The following is a 19,117-nucleotide window of genomic DNA, read 5'->3' on the forward strand; positions in this document are numbered from 1 at the left end:
AGTTTGTACATTGTCGTGAATAGGTTTCCTGACGTTGTCAAGCAAGCACGAGAGTGCTGAGTTTTGAGTTTTGGCTAATGTCATATTTTTTTTTAGCTAATAGAAATATACAGGCATGAGACCAAGGGTAGGGCGGATGGTGGCGAGAGAGATGTAGGGACGGGGAATGTTTACAGTGCCGTGTGCCGGGCTGAGAGCAGTGCCCGCCAATGTTGACCTCAGGCACCGTCGCGATAGACGCGCCGTAGTTCTATGCAGGAAAATGCAGCGCGCTATTCTGGCCATCTGGCCAACTGTCGTCCTCATCTCTAAGGCAGACTGATACCAAGAGGTGTAAGTTACACCCGCCTTCAGGCTCAGGCATTTCCAAACGCTCGACTCAAGACTATATAGTCACCAGGAAGAGCCGCACAATTTCTTTGGTGTTTTTTTCTTCTTCATATAAGCAGAAAACGTTTCTTTTAGTGGGTCTTAGAGACACTGAAAAGTGTACTGATTTGAGGGCCAATTTCGAGTTGAAAGGATGCTTCTTCTGTTTGCCCTCCGTAATCCATTGCAAAGAAAAACGTTTGCAGATATTGCCCTGAAAAATCTGACGTTGTTCATCTCTCGGTATCTTTGTGGTATAGTTCAAGTTTGTGTGTGTGTGTTTTTGTGTGTGTGTATTTATTTTTTTATTTTTTGTTTAAGCTGTTTTTTGTTTGATTCGAGCTTGAATAAATTATCTCCTATTTATTTCCTGAGCAAACCAACCAACCAGAAACCCAGCCTCACCAAGCTCTGACCCATGCACTGCAAAATAACTCCCAAGTGCAAAAAGAGAGTTGAAGCGAATGAAGTCGCAGGGTTATCTGGCCAAACAACGCAACGCCAATGGAAAGAGCGATACAAACAACAAACACAGATGGAGGAGTTAGCCCCGCTCCCCCCTATCCCGTGTCTCAATCTCAGGCCGCTGTGGCCTGAAGTAAAACAAGGTTTCAAGCCAAGCAGACAAAGGCAAACATTGTTAGATGCGTGCGGTGTGCACCCGTTGCTTTACACTCCTGCCAACAGATACATCTCATTGCAATGCACTCGCTCCGTAGAATTGTCAGATTCGCCAGCAATGCCCCCCCCCCCCCCCCCCCCCCCCCCCCTCCCCCGACCCTTGATTTCTTTTACTCTACCTTTTTTCTCTCCGTATTTACCCATTTCTGCGATCTTGTTTCCGTTCAGGTCTTTTCTTATTCGAGTAAAATGTAATAAGAAAACACACAATCAAACAATACATTCTTCTCTGGTCGAGTTGACGGAATAGAAACGGTTGTCAAGAGTGGTGAATTACAAGTAATATGTATCGACGTATAGTTGAGAAAATGGTGCGATGGAAACAATATTATTGGTTAACTTTTGTCACTTCGTGGTGGCGGATGTTATATAGTTTATTCTACTCTGTATGATTTTGTGTTTCTGGTTCTTGTTTGTTGTTTTGGATTATAATTTATTGTCGTAATCGTTTCTGTCATCATTTTCATCTTTTATATCGACATTATCATCGTCACGCTCACCGTCATCGTACAGTCTGCACGATGCCTTTTGATTGTGTCGTTGGTGACGCCATCTTCGAGAAGAATGGTTTCCGAAATCATCAATAATACAAGAAAACAAGCAATGTAAGTTACTGGAACGTTTAGTTTTTGAAAAGAATAAGACAAAATTAAACGTTCCAATAACTACATTTTCTTGTTTTTTGATTCTGGATTTCGGAACGAACTAGTCTGGTTTTGGATTTCCGTAATCATCATTATCATTATCGTCATCGTCGTGGTCGTCGTCTAAAATTTTCTGTTCATGAATGCGTGAGTGTATATGCGCGTGTCAGTGTGTTTGCCTGTATGTCCGCCCCCTTGTTGTGTCCCCAGTACTCAGCGGATTTTGACCAGCTTATACAATGTCTGAAAGCTTGTAATATTCTGAGAGGTAAGCTTAAACTTGTCTTTGTACGCAGCGAACAAGTTGGATTACGTCTGGACATTAAACCGCTCATATCTGTTGGTTTTTGTTCTGATGAAAGTGGTTCGCGATGAACTCACCAGTGTCATCAAACTAAACATTGTCTTTTGTTCTGTTACAGAGATCTACAGGGGAATAACCTAACAGTCATCAGACGGAATGACTTCGAGGGATTTACCAATCTTCATACGTTGTGAGTACACAGGGCCGGACCAAGTTCGTTTGAGGGGGGGGGGGGGGGGGGGGGGGGTTCCAACTGAAGGCAGGGGTCCAAAGTCCACATTTTTTTTCTCTGAGAGGTACATTGGATGGCCAGGGATGGCCTGGGGAGGGGGGGGGGTTCCGGAACCCCAGGAACCCCCCCCCCCCCAGATCCGGCCCTGAGTACAGACACCGCTGACTTGGCAAAGGTCGGAAGAGTATCATTTCCTTTCAAGTCGCAGTCCTTTCCGTAAAAACAGTTCGGCCCTTTATTTCACATGCTCATGGAATAAGACCCTTCAATCACGCAACAACGACAACAAATCAACATCGTGACTGCTTCTTGTTCGGCCCTTTATTTCAGATCTATGCTCAGGCTTTTACAGATGGAATAAGACCCTTCATTCACGCAACAACGACAACAAATCAACATCGTGACTGCTTCTTATACAGATTGAGGATTGTTTGATGGATCAATTTCGACAAAAGGCACTATAGTGTCCGTTAAAGGATTTGAATTCATCAGAAAACTCTCACTCTGAACAGAGACCATCAGCGAAGTCGAATTTTAGTGTGTGTCTAAGAGGCGGGATACAGTCTAGAGACATCCTGCTTGCTGCCGCGCGAGCCGAGAACACTTTCCCTCTTTATCTTCACTGCGCTGGCTGCGAAACCCCTCCGCGCGGACACATCAGACACAGGGTGGATATATGTCATATGGCTTTATTCCATGTAAAAGCGTTGTCAGATCTGAGATGGCGAGCCGAATCGTTTACACAGTAAGGAATGCACCTTTACGTTGAACTCCCTGTTGGAGAGCAGAAATCCACCATAGACAATAAGGTTTCATTGGTTTTTTTGTGTATTTTTTTTTGTATTGATAGTTAATGTTCGAGCATTTATTTTTGTTTTTTATTAATCGATGTTAAGTAAAACCGTGACAGCACTGGCGTTACCTTATAAGCAATATAAAAACATGTTGGTACTATGTTGGAGAGATCAGGGGCTGGGGAGGAAGGAAAAAGATGCGTTTTGGAGGGGGTGAGTGATAGGTTCAGTGGGGGTGGGGTAAATCCCATATGATTATGGCACTGATAATTGGGTTGGAATTTATCATTGTAATCTGATTCGTATATATTTGACATCGTTTGAGAAAACCGTCTTACATTGCACACTTTTTTTGTTGCGTATGTGAAACCATCGACAGGTTAAAATGTAGAGAGCTTAACATTTTGACATTTTTGAGACTAAACAGGGTCAAGTCTATTTACATGCAAAGTCCTCCTGCGATTGAAATAACTGGAAAATGTGAAACTTTTATTTTGCTTTCAACTATGCATTGCTATTCACAATTTACGCAAATTCCGTAACTTATGAGTTGAATTCCCACAAACCTAGGTGTGCTAGGCTCCTGTGCATTTAAAAAGGCATTTTTTGTTTGTTTGTTTGTTTAACGCCCAGCCGACCACGAAGGGCCATATCAGGGAGGTGCTGCTTTGACATATAACGTGCGCCACACACAAGACAGAAGTCGCAGCACAGGCTTCATGTCTCACCCAGTCACATTATTCTGACACCGGACCAACCAGTCCTAGCACAAACCCCATAATGCCAGACGCCAGGCGGAGCAGCCACTAGATTGCCAATTTTAAAGTCTTAGGTATGACCCGGCCGGGGTACGGGTTCGAACCCACGACCTCCCGATCACGGGGCGGACGCCTTACCACTAAGCCAAGGCCAACCGTGCCGGTATTTAAAAAAGCATGAAATGTCCAAAATAAAAAAGACATAATAAATCTGTTGCCTGCATGTCACTCTGCACGCATTGCTCTAGTTCATGAGTTTTGGAACTCATTTGGTCAAACAATGCTATGGAATGTACACATCTCGGGCAGTATCACATAATAATGTCGGTTCAACATCATAACACAAGAAAGTCGAATTTTCGTCAGAACTTACGTATATATATATATATATATATATATACTAGAGTGAATCGCGAGACAGAGACAGACAGCGTGGCGGTTCACCACAATCACCTTTGAAGGCGAAGTTCTGTCAAACGGGATTGAGAATTTTAGAGCTTATTTCTTAGCCTTATATTATCTTTTGTGGCTTCTCAAATGCCAGAACATACAGACAGACAAAAGCCGCTAGACCCCATCACAAACAGAACTCTACAATCCACAGGTTTTGCCCACACACACACACAAACACACACACACACACAGAAGCCGTATATATATATATGTATATCTATATCTATAAATATATAGAGATAGGTGACAGTGTATTTTTCGCGTGGCTATAAATTGATTCGACCTTTTCACTTTGACAGTAAGAACAACTTACGGGTGCAAGGGAAGCGTTCTGGACAGCGCAGTGACATTCTAAAAATAGTAACGTAGAAACGGGAATATGGATTGAAGCCACACGAAGGAAGGGAGATAAACGCAAAACACTGGAGAAGATAAGGAAGAGTTACACAATCACCTTTGAAGGCGAAGTCCTGTCAAACGGGATTGAGAATTTTAGAGCTTATTTCTTAGCCCTATATTATCTGTTGTGGCTTCTCAAATGCCAGAACATACAGACAGACAAAAGCCGCTAGACCCCATCACAAACAGAACTCTACAATCCACAGGTTTTGCACACACACACACACAAACACACACACACACAGAGAAGCCGTATATATATATATATGTATATCTATATATCTATAAATATATAGAGATAGGTGACAGTGTATTTTTCGCGTGGCTATAAATTGATTCGACCTTTTCACTTTGACAGTATGAACAACTTACGGGTGCAAGGGAAGCGTTCTGGACAGCGCAGTGACATTCTAAAAATAGTAACGTAGAAACGGGAATATGGATTGAAGCCACACGAAGGAAGGGAGATAAACGCAAAACACTGGAGAAGATAAGGAAGAGTTACTGGGAATGGTGAAATGAACAGAAAAACCAAAATCGGTTCAGCGCTGCGCGCTGAGAGCACGTGTTGAAATATCTCATCGATGATATTGTGTCCGGGGTGTAGCTGAATACGGTGTCCAAATTTGAAAAAGATCCACCGAGAACTTTGGCGTTGTGATGTGGTCTAGCGGCTTTGGTGTGTCGGTATGGGGGCCCGGGTAGCTCAGGTGGAACCAAAATCGGTTCAGCGCTGCGCGCTGAGAGCACGTGTTGAAATATCTCATCGATGAGGTTGTGTCCGGGGTGTAGCTGAATACGGTGTCCAAATTTGAAAAAGATCCACCGAGAACTTTGGCCGTGCATCGCGAACAGACAGACAGACAGACAGACAGACAGACAGACAGACAGACAGACAGACAGACACTAGTCGTATATATATATAGATAGATTACCATGCCCATCGAGTGGGCTCATCAGGTGAACAGTTTCTCGACTATTTTGCCGCATATACTCTCAGACTTTCTTTCTTTATTTGGTGTTTAAGATACGACCGTTTTATCCCCACCATTTAGGCAGCCACACGCCGCTTTCGGGGGAGAAGTGAACTTAAGGAACCCGGTGACTTTTTAGGCCACCACAATGCGGTCAGTTCGGTTTAAATCCACACAAGCTAAGAAGATAGACTTGCTAGTTGTCACCATCCTCTTGGCATAGCAAGTGGACATTACCGTGACTGACCGTTGACATGCGACGCTGTCAAGCACTGACCAGGGAAACTCATGTCACACAAAGCGCAAACAAGATCTCCATAACAGTTTGGTCGCCGCCAAAAGTCGTTGGACATGGAGATGATTTTGGGAAACATCTTCCAGACATTGAGAAGGGTGCAATCCAGTGTGCAAACATTAGCGCAGTGATTTACCACCTAGTAAGATAATACTGTGCCAATGTTGGGCCCCCCTTGTGCGCTTTGTTGACTTTGTTTATTGGATTCACTTCCACGCTTTGACGTGTGAAGCTTTGTTGGTCCCACGTGGGGCACAAACCCGCAAAGACCTTTTCCTTTCGCCACCCTTCTCGAGGGGGACGTAAGATTTGATTGAGGAAGAGATTGCCGGTTCTGGGATCGCGCTCAGAATTGCCTGGGCCTGTTTTCAAGCTCTTGCTATGCTTCGTGTGTGGTCACTGGAGGTTTGAGATTTGATTTGGCGGCCTGTGTGCCAGATATTTGAAGAAGTTAAAGCCACAGGGGAAGATAGATAATAATTATAAGGACATAAAACCATTTCCTGCGATCACGTTTCTTCCAGCGAGAGTACTTTCTGTAGAATAGAACAGATTGCATATCCTGTTATCTTGAGAAGTGGTGAAGAGCATTTCTTCAAACATTTTCAAAATTATTAATGCTTGTCCAGCTTAACTTCTTCCTTTGAATGTTTTATTGTCGTCTGTTGACTAACAATACAAACCGTTCATTGCTTTTCATATGTATCTGATACGTGTTATTGCTTTTAAAGATTTTCTCCGAAGTCAGAAAAGACGGAAGATGTTTGGTGAATTTAGGTAGTTGGTCGCTTATGTTGTAGGTTTTGAAGAAAACTTTGATGACATGATTGGGTGAAATTGTGAGTATGTGCCAACTCTTCAGACACTCTTTTTACAAGGCTATAACTGTTAGAAGCTGGTCCTTTCTCGGCTATTCAGCAGAAGGGGGAAAACACTGACTGAGACAGGAGAGTGCACACACAAATAATGGCAGATAAGACGAGAAGTGTCCTAATTTCCCCAGCTCTCAAGAACGCGGGGCACTCGTTCACTCGCGACGTCTGAAGATAATAAACATTGCCGTTAGTCTCTAGCCTCGTTTGACCCTTCAAATCCCCCTCCATAGTTCCGCAAGTTTGCTGACTCTATAAATATCTCTTCTTTTCCAAACGCTAACAAGGCAAGACGTCAGTTTACGTCGTAACTGTATGCACATACTTCTGCGAAACAGAAATGAGAATTATTGGTTGCTTCAGGTTTGTTTGCTGAAGACATAGCCAAACGTGAAACATTAAATTGTAGATATCAAATATATTATACAAAGGCTTGCTTCCTAGAAAAAGGTTATATCAACAAAGGTTTCCGTTTGAAACTGACTTTCTTTTGCTTTCTACATTATAAAGAATACAAGGTATAATGATTATACTCAAGTAATTTTACATACACACATCACATGCTGAGGCTAAGTCCAAGTCAATAGCCGGAGACCGGCAAAGAAAGGATGCGTTCTCGATTTACAGAACTACCATACGGACCTGTAACATACTCTCTCGAGCTCCTTGAGTGTACAAGGCTTTCGCCCTACCTGTGGTATATAGTCTTGAGTCGAGCGTTTGAAAATGCCTGAGCCTGAAGGCGGGTGTAACTTACACCTCTTGGTATCAGTCTGCCTTGGAGACGAGGAGGACAGTTTGCCGGATGGCCAGAATAGCGCGCTGCATCTTCCTGCATAGAACTAAAGCGCGTCTGCCGCGACGGTGCCTGAGCTAAACATTGGCGGGCACTGGCCACTGCTCACAGCTCGGCACACGGCACCGGAAACATTCCCCGTCCCTTCACCTCTCTCGCCACCACCCGCCCTACCCTTGGTCTCATGCCTGTATCCACTTTGTGGTGTTTGAGAGTCTTTCCTGTGGCGAGAAAACTCGTTAATTTTGCTGGCGACTGCAAGCCACACTAATGTTTTCAACCCCGCTGGGAGAGCTTCACACCGTAGAATGATCATCCATCTTGCCCTCTGAAACATTGCATTGGTTTCAGGGAGGACAAAAGTGGAAGGCGGGGTGGTGGGTGGAAGATGGTGAGGGGAAGACGAGGACAGATTTAGTACACCCTACGTACAATGTGTCAGGAAACACCTCCACGCGGAGGGGTTTTGTGGCCAGCGCAGCAAAGATGAAGAGGGAAAATGTTCTCGGCTCTCGCGGCAGCAAGCACTATGTCTCTAGACTGTAGTAGTTTATCTTCCTTTGTTTCATTTTTTGTTTAAATCTTTGTCATCTGAGAGTGAGGTCATTTTTTGTGTGGAGTTAAAGCTTGTGTTTGTTTCCAAGGGTTATAGTTACTTTCTGTTGAACGTTTTATTATGTGCCCAAAGAGTGCAAAATAATGGCTAAGACAGAGAGGGGTCATTTCTTTTCCGAGTACAAACTTGAAGTGTTTGCTTGGTGTTAGAGTTTCCTTCTGTTGGAGGTGTTCAATTTACTCAAAGAGTGCAAAATAAAGGCTAATATGTGACCCTCCACCACGAAATGAGTCGCATGTCACCTCGCGCGGTTCTGCGCTAGGCTTAATACAAGTCCGGGGAGTGTCTGGTAACAGTGTGAGGGTCACCTTAGTCACAGGCTTATAACTCAAACAGTTTTCGCTCTTTTCTAAAACAGTTTTCACCACTGGATAGAGCATAAAAAACTCTTCAGGAAAATGTAAAAATTAATATGAAAATCATGCAAAGGTGACATGCGACTCATACCGTCGTGGAGGGTCACATATGGTTAGTGAGTGTGTGCTGGAGCCCCCACATGTTTCTTGTTTGTTTGTTTGCTTTTTTATTTGTTTGGTTATTTTTATTTTTTTATTATTTTTTGTTGTTGTTGTTTGTTTGGTTTGTTTGTTTGTTTTTGTGTGCACCAGTGTGCTTTTACATGTATGCCCCCTTCCCCCTTCTTCATCAGTCCATCATCAGCAAACCATCCGCAGTGCACAATCTGGTTGGTCAACATAGAAAACAACAGCAATTATGTTTTGAGTGGTTTTGTTTAAAAACAAGAATGTTTTGAAGGAAGGTTTGTCAGTGTGAAATTAAAATACGTGTTAAAGCCAAAACAGCAAGGCCAGTTCCCGCACGATGCACATGTCTGTATACTGACAAGATTCCACAGCGACTACATACGCTATACGCTGTGCACACACCGGGGCGACCCTACACCAGTTATGCCGGGAACACACCAGGATGCAAACGCTACTGTTTTGACCCCGTCAGTGCGATGTTAGCGATACTTTTTCAAAACACGGAAACACAAGAACGCCATCTTGGCCGACCCTGCCACGCGCCGAAATGCAGCCAACGTCAGCCTCAGCGCGGGGAGGCGTTTGTTTGTTTTCCGCTTTTTAGATAATTTCTTTTTTTCTTTTTTTTTTCTTCTTTTTTTTTTTAAAGGGAAAGGGGTTTCGGGTGTTAAGACAAACGGTTGTTTAAAAAGGTATGTGTGGTGTGTGTGTGTGTGTGTGGGGGGGATGTCGGGAGGGAGGTGTGTGTGTGTTTGAGGATGGGGAGTGGGGACGGGCGGGTCTAGGGGGAGAAAAGACCGATTGTCAGATAAGGTAACCCCTTCCCCACCCTGCGGGTTTCCTTTTTTTTTGTCTCTCAAGAATTTCACAGAACCTAGACTGAAATGTTAAGTCAGTAAAACTGTGCTTCGTATTTGCGTTCTCTATTATTCTTTTCGGTTTGAGAATAATTATTTTCGACACTGGCCGGTATTTTTGTTTGTTGTGTTCACGTATAAGTTTGTTTTAGTCAAAGACTTGGGCAGTGCTTCCAAGAGACTAGCAGTATGATAAACTATCGACGGTCCCCCCCCCCCCCCCCCCCCCACAAAGTAATGATTTATTTTCAAAAAAAGAGCACAAACGAGCATAAGCGGAAGTGTTTTATGTCTCGCAGGCTCAGCGGAAACGTTCTTTCTCTTCTTTTTTTTTTTACTCGAGCGTAATTTTAGATAAAAACGTGTGCCGAAACCCCGAAACTATTATCTTCCTCGATAAGCGTAAAAAGACTCAAGCATTTGGCAGCCCCTTAACAGTGAAGTGCCAAATATCGCCCAGTGTCACCTTACTGTACCTGTCAAGCCGTTTTGCACACTGATATCAACATAACTGACGTGAAAAAAGAAAGTGAAGAAGATGACTTAAGTGACTCAGTGACAGTCGCCAATTAGAGAAATGATTTGTATGATACGCATCCCCCCCCCTTAAAAAAAAGAGAGAGAGCAAAGGTGTGTGTGTGTCAATGTGTGTGTCAATGTGTGTGTCAATACGTGTGTGTGTGTGTGTGGAGAGAAAGAGCAAAGGTTGGATGAAGGGTCAAAGGTGATGTCTGTTTCGGTGACTCCGTTAATAAAACGGTCAGCCTGTGCACTCGACAAACCCTGACCCCAAACCCTGCCTGCATGGCGCTTTCAGGCGGCGAGTTCGCGCCCGGCCTCTCTCTCTCTCTCTCTCTCTTTCCCCACATGGCAAGGGATTATATATAGTTACGGCCATCAACTCGTTATGTTCCCCTCGGACACGGGATTATGGTTATGGCCATCAAATTGTTATGGCCGCTCCAGACACGGCGCTCTGGGAATAAACAGACAGCGTGGACCCGCGTTTCCTTGTCACCGTTGAGGGTGGGGTCGGAGGGAGGGGGGGGGGGGGGGGTGTTTCGGCAGTCCTCGTGACAAACCATAGACCAAATAGCCTGGACCGCCAACTCGTCACGTGACCCTTCGAGGTTACGACGCTCGACTTTCAGGGGCGCTTAGCGTCCGGTTGGAAAGGCCAGCGATTCGAAGACAGTGAAAAGAAAGCACGCTCCAGTTATTTGTGACAATGGGAGGTGACAATGAACTAGATTTTCCAAAACTCCAAACTAAACTTAACAAAACTCATCGAAAAAACATGTTCCATATATGCACTTTAGCTAACTTTATTTTAGCATTTTCAGAACTTATCTCGGCAACTTCGTCCATGTTTACAATCGACACCGGATATGACATCCCCCTGATTTCTGAAAGGCCATGTACGTAAGCGTAGGTTCCTAAATGCGAGAGGCCGCTACCTCGTAATAGAGAGAAAGAGCGGAGAGAGAGCTAGTTGGCGGTCCAGGATAAATGGTCTATGGACAAACTGAGAAACCTGCCAGCCCTTGACCCCGGCCTTCGGTTGTTTGGTTTTGAATAATATGTTGTTACATCTCCCCAGGGGTGGGCTAAAGATTTCGGGTTTTAGATAATTATATATTATACCTTGAACGGTCCCCCGCGGGTTAGGGGGAAGAATTTACCCGATGCTCCCCAGCATGTCGTAAGAGGCGACTAACGGATTCTGTTTCTCCTTTTACCCTTGTTAAGTGTTTCTTGTATAGAATATAGTCAATTTTTGTAAAGATTTTAGTCAAGCAGTATGTAGGAGATGTTAAGTCCTTTGTACTGGAAACTTGCATTCTCCCAGTAAGGTAATATATTGGTTTAAGCGTGTTTTTATTAATTTCTTGTATACATGTTATATACAGTAACAACATTAAGAACGTTAACAAGCAGACTGCTTATGGACACGTTCTAAAACTGATAATCAATACACATTCTGATAACAAGATAAGGTAATATATTGTACTACGTTGCAAGCCCCGGGAGCAAATTTTTGATTAGTGCTTTTGTGAACAAGAAACAATTGACAAGTGGCTCTATCCCATCTCTCCCCTTTCCCCGTGGCGATATAACCTTGAATGGTTGAAAACGACGTTAAACACCAAATAAAGAAAGAAAAGAAAGACCTTTGAGGTGGTCCTGAGTTTTGAAGATCGTACCGACATCGTTAATACCGCCTCGGAACAAAATTCAAGTAAGATAAGCATTTGCTTGAGTGCGTGTCCCAGTTGTATATTTTCATTTGTTTCATGTGATGAATTTTGAATTAAAAAAAAAATGTAAACCAAATATTTTGCCTTTTAACTTCAGCTTTGTGTGTAGCTGTTAGCGTTAGCATTGTTTGCCTAATCGAGTCATCTTTCATTTTGATAGACATCGCAGAGATATTGGTAGCCTTGCACTGGCTATGAACTGTAATTACTCGTGATACATGTACCACGACATCTTGCCCTGGGCAGATACAGATTTAGTCGCAGTGTCATATTAAAAGCTCGTTAGGTGGAAGATACCAATCAACATTAGTTTCAAGTCCAGATTTATAGTTCACACTCTTGCCTTGACCGCAGAGGTGAACTGGTGAACTCGGTGCAACTTGCGCTCGAGGATTGTAAGTAGGTCAATTTTGGACATTTGCTGTCGTCTGTGCGCTCTTTGTGTGTGTTTCTGGGAATGGACGATTGAAGATTGAAAGGTGCGTCTGCATTCAAATCACTTCTTCTTCTTCTTCTTGCGTTCGCAGTCACACCAAAGAGTGTATCACTACGGATTTTTTTTTCTTCTCGATAATGATAACCATCAGAAGCTGCACATTAGTTAGCTTTTGCCTTGCTTGCCAATGCTTCCGAGGTGCCAGTGAGAAAGTTTTACTCTGTCAAAGGGGGAGCGGCTAGCTGGAATGCGGGAAGGTCTGGCATCGCTTCCAGGCCGAAGTGCCCCCTCTTTCCGTAGGGATACACTCTTTGGTCACACCATCAGTTTAGTCTGCGAGACGAATGACGTCGTGGCTTCCAGGCCTTGTCTGCTCCCATAGAGTTTGGTGCGGAGAGGGACTGGTGCTGGCCACACTTTGTCTCTGATTGGTTTGAGTTGGGGGCATGTCATTATAAGACATGTTCTGGAGTCTGGTCTTCCAGACCACAGGGACAGGTTGGTGATGGGGTCAGCTTCAGCTTCCTGAACATGTGGGCGTCGAGGCGACAGTGACCAGTTATTCAAATCACTGACCACCAAAGTTTTCAGAATGGGCGCTGAGTGCATGGTTTGAGGAGGCGTTGGAGGGGGGGGGGGGGGGGAGGTTGAGGATGAGAAGTTCAGTTGGGGGTGAGAAGTTGGGTAGAGAGATGTTATTGCAGAATTTTATGTGCAATTTTGATAGGATAGTTTTGGGGTTCCAGCATCTTTTCGTTTTCATTAATTTGTATTTCTCTTTAAGGGCTGCTGGGCACAGATTTCTTGGACAAAATATTGTGGGGGGTGATGTCAGTAGACTTTTTTTGTATATTAAATTGTTTTGGGACTGTTCTGGGAGTCTTGGAATTAGAAGCGTTACCATCCTCCTTGTTTTAGGATGTGTTTCTCTGATGGTTGCGGGTCACAAGCTTTATCTCGTGGTCTGGGTGGCCGAGTGGTAACGCACTTGCGATCGGAAGCGAGAGGTTGCGAGTTCGACCCTGTGTCAGGGCGTTAGCAATTTTCTTCCCCCTTTCCTAACCTAGGTGGTGGGTTCAAGTGCTAGTCTTTCGGATGAGACGATAAACCGAGGTCCCTTCGTGTACACTACATTATGGTATGCACGTTAAAGATCCCACGATTGACAAAAGGGTCTTTCCTGGCAAAATTGTATAGACGTAGATAAAAATGTCCACCAAAATACCCGTGTGACCTGGATTAATAGGCCGTGAAAGGTGGATGCAGCGCCTGAAGGCAGTCGATCTACTGGCCGATGTGAATGCGTGATATATTGTGTAAAAAAATTCCATCTCACACGGCATTAATAGGTAACATGCGCCTTGAGTCGTATTGTGTGGTGAGATACGTGCGCGATATAAATCCTCGTAAATAAAAAAATAAATAAATATCTGTATGGTCTGTCTCTTTAAGCACTGAGCTATGCGCCACTGCCCTGGGGAATGTCTTAGGGGAGGGAAATGCAATTAAATTTACGAGGCCTATGAAATAATTATGATCCGCGACCGTAGCTTCGTTCGTTCGGTGCTAGCCTTTGTGTGCTGACTGCAAAAAGGGAAATTCATTAGTTACACAAAGTGACGCGCTGAAGCACTCAATTGCCTCGATTGTAGGTCCGATGTGTGTGTGTGTGTGTGTGTGTGTGTGAGAGAGAGAGAGAGAGAGAGAGAGAGAGAGAGAGAGAGAGAGAGAGAGTCGACAGACAAACAGACAGACAGACAGAGAGACAGAGACAGAGAGAGAAAGAGAGAGAGAGAGGTAAGGAGGGAGAGAGAGAGAGAGAGAGAGAGAGAGAGAGAGAGAGAGTCGACAGACAAACAGACAGACAGACAGAGAGACAGAGACAGAGAGAGAAAGAGACAGACAGGCAGGCAGGCAGAGAACGGAAGGGGAGGGGACAGAGAGGTAAGGAAGGGGGGGGGGGGGAGGGTAGCGTAGAAAGAGAGAGAGAGAGAGAGAGAGAGAGAGAGAGAGAGAGAGAGAGAGGGAGAAAGGGAGAGTGAGAGGCGTAAAAGAAAGAGGCTGACGACAGACAAATCGACAGACACGCAGACGGACAGACACCGATGCACCATCTTTTTCACTGATTGTGTTCGTCTTCTTTTTTCCAGACATTTGCAGCATAATCAGATCCACACAATAGAAAAGGGAGCTTTGGACGATTTAACGGACATGGTTCGAATGTAAGTATAATTTGGATTGTTTACTTGCTTGTTTTTTCCCTGTGTGTTTGTCTCTCCTAGTTGACATTCGTGATAGCACTGTGTTAAGGTCTGTTATACTGTAGTACACGCTGTTGACATTCGTGATAGCACTGTGTTAAGGTCTGTTATACTGTAGTACACGCAGTTGTAATCTGTTTATGTTTTATGGCATTGTGCCGTGTGTGTGTGTGTCGAGTCAGTGTCTGTGTCAGTGTGTGTGTGTGTGTGTCAGTGTGTGTGTCAGTGTGTATGTGTGTGTGTGTCAGTGTGTGTCTGTGTCTGTGTCTGTGTGTGTGCGTGTATCACGGTGTGTGTGTGTGTGTGTGTGTGTGTGTGTGTTTGTGTGTGTGTGTGTGTGTGTGTGTGTTTGTGTGTGTGTGTGCGTGTGTGTGTGTGTGTGTGTGTGTAAGTGCCGGAGTGAGTGAGTGAGTGTGTGTGTGTGTGTGTGTGAGTGTGCACATATTTTGTGTGTGTGTGTCAGTTAGTGTGTGTGTGCGTGCCGTGCGTGTGTGCGTGCTGTGCGTGTGTGCGTTTGTGCGCCAGTGCACGCGTTTGGTTTGTATGAGAGAGAGAGAGAGAGAGAGAGAGAGAGAGAGAGAGAGAGAGAGAGAGAGAGAGAGAGAGAGGTGGGGACACCAAACATGAAGCAAGGAGAGCAGGTAGGGGGAGACAAAAAAGCAGCAGCATATTACTTGACACACGGTGTGTGTTGCTATCTCATGGCTTGTCACTCTCAATCCGCCGCCCTCTCCTCCTTCACATGCGCTTTCGACAGCTCCGAGCCACAGGCACATGATATCAAATCTTCTTTAAACATGTCAAAATTGAACTTTTTTTACATTTAGTCAAGTTTTGACTAAATATTTTAACATCGAGGGGGAATCGAAACGAGGGTCGTGGTGTATGTGTGTGTGTGCGTGTGTGCGTGTGTGCGTGCGTGTAGAGCGATTCAGACCAAACTACTGGACCGATCTTTATGAAATTTGACATGAGAGTTCCTGGGTATGATATCCCCGAATGTTTTTTTCCTTTTTTTGATAAATGTCTTTGATGACGTCATATCCGGCTTTTCGTGAAAGTTGAGGCGGCACTGTCACGCTCTCATTTTTCAACCAAATTAGTTGAAATTTTGATCAAGTAGTCTTCGACGAAGCCCGGACTTCGGTATTGCATTTCAGCTTGGTGGCTTAAAAATTAATCAATGACTTTGGTCATTAAAAATCTGAAAATTGTAAAAAAAATTAGTTTTTCTAAAACGATCCAAATTTACGTTCATCTTATTCTCCATCATTTGCTGATTCCAAAAACATATAAATATGTTATATTCGGATTAAAAACAAGCTCTGAAAATTAAATATATAAATATTATTATCAAAATTAAATTTTTGAAATCAATTTAAAAACACTTTCATCTTATTCCTTGTCGGTTCCTGATTCCAAAAACATATAGATATGATATGTTTGGATTAAAAACACGCTCAGAAAGTTAAAACAAAGAGAGGTACAGAAAAGCGTGCTATCCTTCTCAGCGCAAGTACTACCCCGCTCTTCCTGTCAATTTCACTGCCTTTGCCGTGCGCGGTGGACTGACGATGCTACGAGTATACGGTCTTGCTGCGTTGCATTGCGCTCAGTTTCATTCTGTGAGTTCGACAGCTACTTGACTAAATGTTGTATTTTCGCCTTACGCGACTTGTTCTCCTTTATCACCAAACTCGCTTTAATACACCTTTTGGAAGACAGTCGACTTTTTCTTGATTTAACAAAAAAGTGGTGAATGTGTTAACTGTCAAGCGACTGTGCTCACGCCCCGACTGCACTGCACCGCCATGTGCACGTGGTAACCGCCACGCTTGAGTGAGAAGAGCTTGTAGGTCACACATCAAGTCATCACCAATCACGTCACACACGCCGCCGTTTTTCTGCTCCGCTGACCGCGCTCTGCTCAGACCACCGCAAAGCTTGGAGGTTAGAATCTATCATATATAATATATTATTATACTACACGTATGTGTGGTGGAGATACATATATATACTCGCTGCTCGCTTTGCTCCAGCAGCGGTTGTTTGGGTTGAAATCCTGACTGAGGGGTTTGGCGTTAAATCTGAAGTCAAGCAGCGGTTAACTGAAAATGAAGATGCGTCAAAATGTCAAAAGAAACAAAAGCTTTCGATTGTTGTTATGTCCACCATTACCAAAATGTGTGTAATTTAGTATTGTTCTGGTCACGTGATATAAGCGTTTGCTTGAGTGCGTGTCCTAGCTGTGTGTTTCATGCGAAGAAATTCTGAATAAAATTTTGTTTAAACCAAAAGCTTTCGATACGGGTTCGAGCGTAGCTGCGGGAAGCCGAGAGGGAAAGGGTCGGAATCCGTGGACAAGCTTTTATAGACGATAGTAAAATTGATTATTTCTTATTCCAATAGGATAAATGTCTTTTTGAAACTTTATTTTGAAATCCCCGGTTACAACGCATTGTTACCTCAGCCGGTCTTGTTTTATGGCAGACGCAGATTTTTAAAAAAAATGGAAACAAAATAAAAAGAGAATTTAATCTGGAATCCATGTAGTGACATTCTTCGGGACATAAAACACGAAGCACAGACGAAGAGATCTCCAGGTGTTGGTAGCAATAGCTGCATTAGACATGCAGGTGACACGGACAGATCCACAACCCTAAACCACAGGTGTGCATCGCCGCTACTCTCACATGTACCTTTTTATCACAACAAAAGCGAAACATAGAAGATGGAAGTTTTAAACAGAGGGGGGGGGGGGGGGGGGGAGGGGGGGGAAGGGGAGGGGCTATAGTCAGTTCAGAAGTTTAGAAGATCAGTTATTTGCGCTCCTTGTGTACGTGTGTTATTGCTTATCACTTTTTGCTGTGTTTGTGTGTTGCGTAGTTTTTTTTATTATGTCATGTAACCAACCGATCAATCAAACAATCAATCAATCATTCAATCAATCGATTAGTCAATCAACCAGTCAATCCATCAAGCAATTGCTCTCATGCTTTCTCAATCTTGTGCACTTGTTACAATATTGTCAACAGTATGATCTGATGGTCTTTAGCGTCGTTTAATTGTCCATTTTCTTGGTTTTTGTTTTGTTTTGTTTTTGAGCTTTTATTTTCAAGGTGGATGCCGCCAATGGCCAAGCACTTTAACGAACAACCTCAATAAGCAGTGCACTCAAATTAGTAACCGACATATGGCAGGTACCAAACTGCTCATGCAGCCGCCTCAATTTATCCTTATTTTGTTTACCCTCGTCGGGGCACACGACTTCTCGTTACTCTGCCAATGTTTACACGGCTTTCTTCTCTACAGTGCATTGACTTGGCGCAAAACGTTCACGTTATCAGTCTACCTTTACAAAAGCATTCTGATTACACGGCACGGCTTGCTTTAGCATCAGAATTTGGATAGCAGTTGCTAAATGCAGACACAGGGATAAGGCCGACAAATCCAAAGATTTACCAAGCAGTGAATGCAGTAGGTCAACACACACACACACAAAAGAATACCGCAAGAGACTCGCGTATCACCGCTCCCGAGTCAGTGTTTCTTCGGTGTCTTTTTCTGTGTCTTTATCGTAGTGTGTGCCCAGAATGACGGGGAGGTGCCATCTCCGTGCCGGAATCTCATAACGGGAGACTTACTAGCAGCCAAGGGCGCACGGTGCTGCCACGGGCTGAGGGATCACAAGACTTGTCTCCACAAATCCTCTCTGTCGCATGACCCCCTGATCCCCGCGCAAACACACCCGCGGACACATTGTTTTGGTTGGATTTCGGTGTTTGGTTTGCCGCTCCGTGCAGCTCCAGACAGGCGACCCGTTGCAGCGCGGTAAATAGACGCTGCAGTGCGGCAAATAGACGTCACCTTGCGGTAAATAGACTCACGATACGGGTAGCCGAGACACGCCCTGCATTCTGTGCGGTCTTGGGGCAGGAAGCGTTTAGAGGTTTCGGTTACTGAACCACTGACTTGCATGCAACACGCAAGATTTACACGGTGACTGAGCGCTGTTCAATGTTACGGTAATTGGAGATCATTGGAATAAGGACTGTTGTCCTATGTCATAGGGAAGTCACCATTTGAACAGCCTGTTTAACGGCAGCATTTTTCTTCCTTAACCGGTGTTTTAACTTCCGGCGGAGATTTGGCACTGAGGCACAGGAGATTACAGATATTATTCAGACAAAGCTTGTGCGCATATGAGTGTAGTTGTGAAGAACTGAAGTAGATTTTCGGAAAAAGAAAAAAAGTAGCCAAAAGCAAGTGACCAGCAAGTCAGGCAGCCAACCAATCAAATAAACAAAAACCAACACTGAGTCTCCACTGATTTTGTAGGCAGAGAGCTAGACTAATGACCTTTGTGCGCTGATCGTCAAAGCCAAAATTCATTCCCTGAACATGTTGGTGTAATTGAATAGGTTGTTCATTACACACAAGAAATAACATTTTAAAAATGCATTAGAGGCAAGATCCATAACCAGATGCGTTTGGCGGGGGGGTAAGAGGGCTCAATTTGCTGTGTTTCCGAGTATCAGTGCCACAGGTTTGCCACGAAGCGAACCAATAGCAAGTGCTCACGACTGTGTGAAGGACGTGGGTTGCTCGAGGGCGGGGGGGGGGGGGGGGGGGG

At 44.2% G+C, this 19,117-nt stretch overlaps 1 protein-coding gene across 2 annotated transcripts in view; it reads left to right on the forward strand.

The window, feature by feature from the left end:
* LOC138982821 (protein slit-like) overlaps positions 1–19,117 on the forward strand; it is a gene marked incomplete in the record, with an annotated part of 197,303 nt that overhangs the window by 60,290 nt on the left and 117,896 nt on the right. For both annotated transcript variants that reach the window (XM_070356174.1, XM_070356173.1), the window contains 2 exon segments: positions 2,117–2,188; positions 14,374–14,445. In XM_070356174.1, the coding sequence (XP_070212275.1) occupies positions 2,117–2,188; positions 14,374–14,445 (144 nt within the window).

Source organism: Littorina saxatilis, linkage group LG12, assembly GCF_037325665.1.
Source record: "Littorina saxatilis isolate snail1 linkage group LG12, US_GU_Lsax_2.0, whole genome shotgun sequence".
Classification (NCBI taxonomy): Eukaryota; Metazoa; Mollusca; class Gastropoda; order Littorinimorpha; family Littorinidae; genus Littorina; species Littorina saxatilis.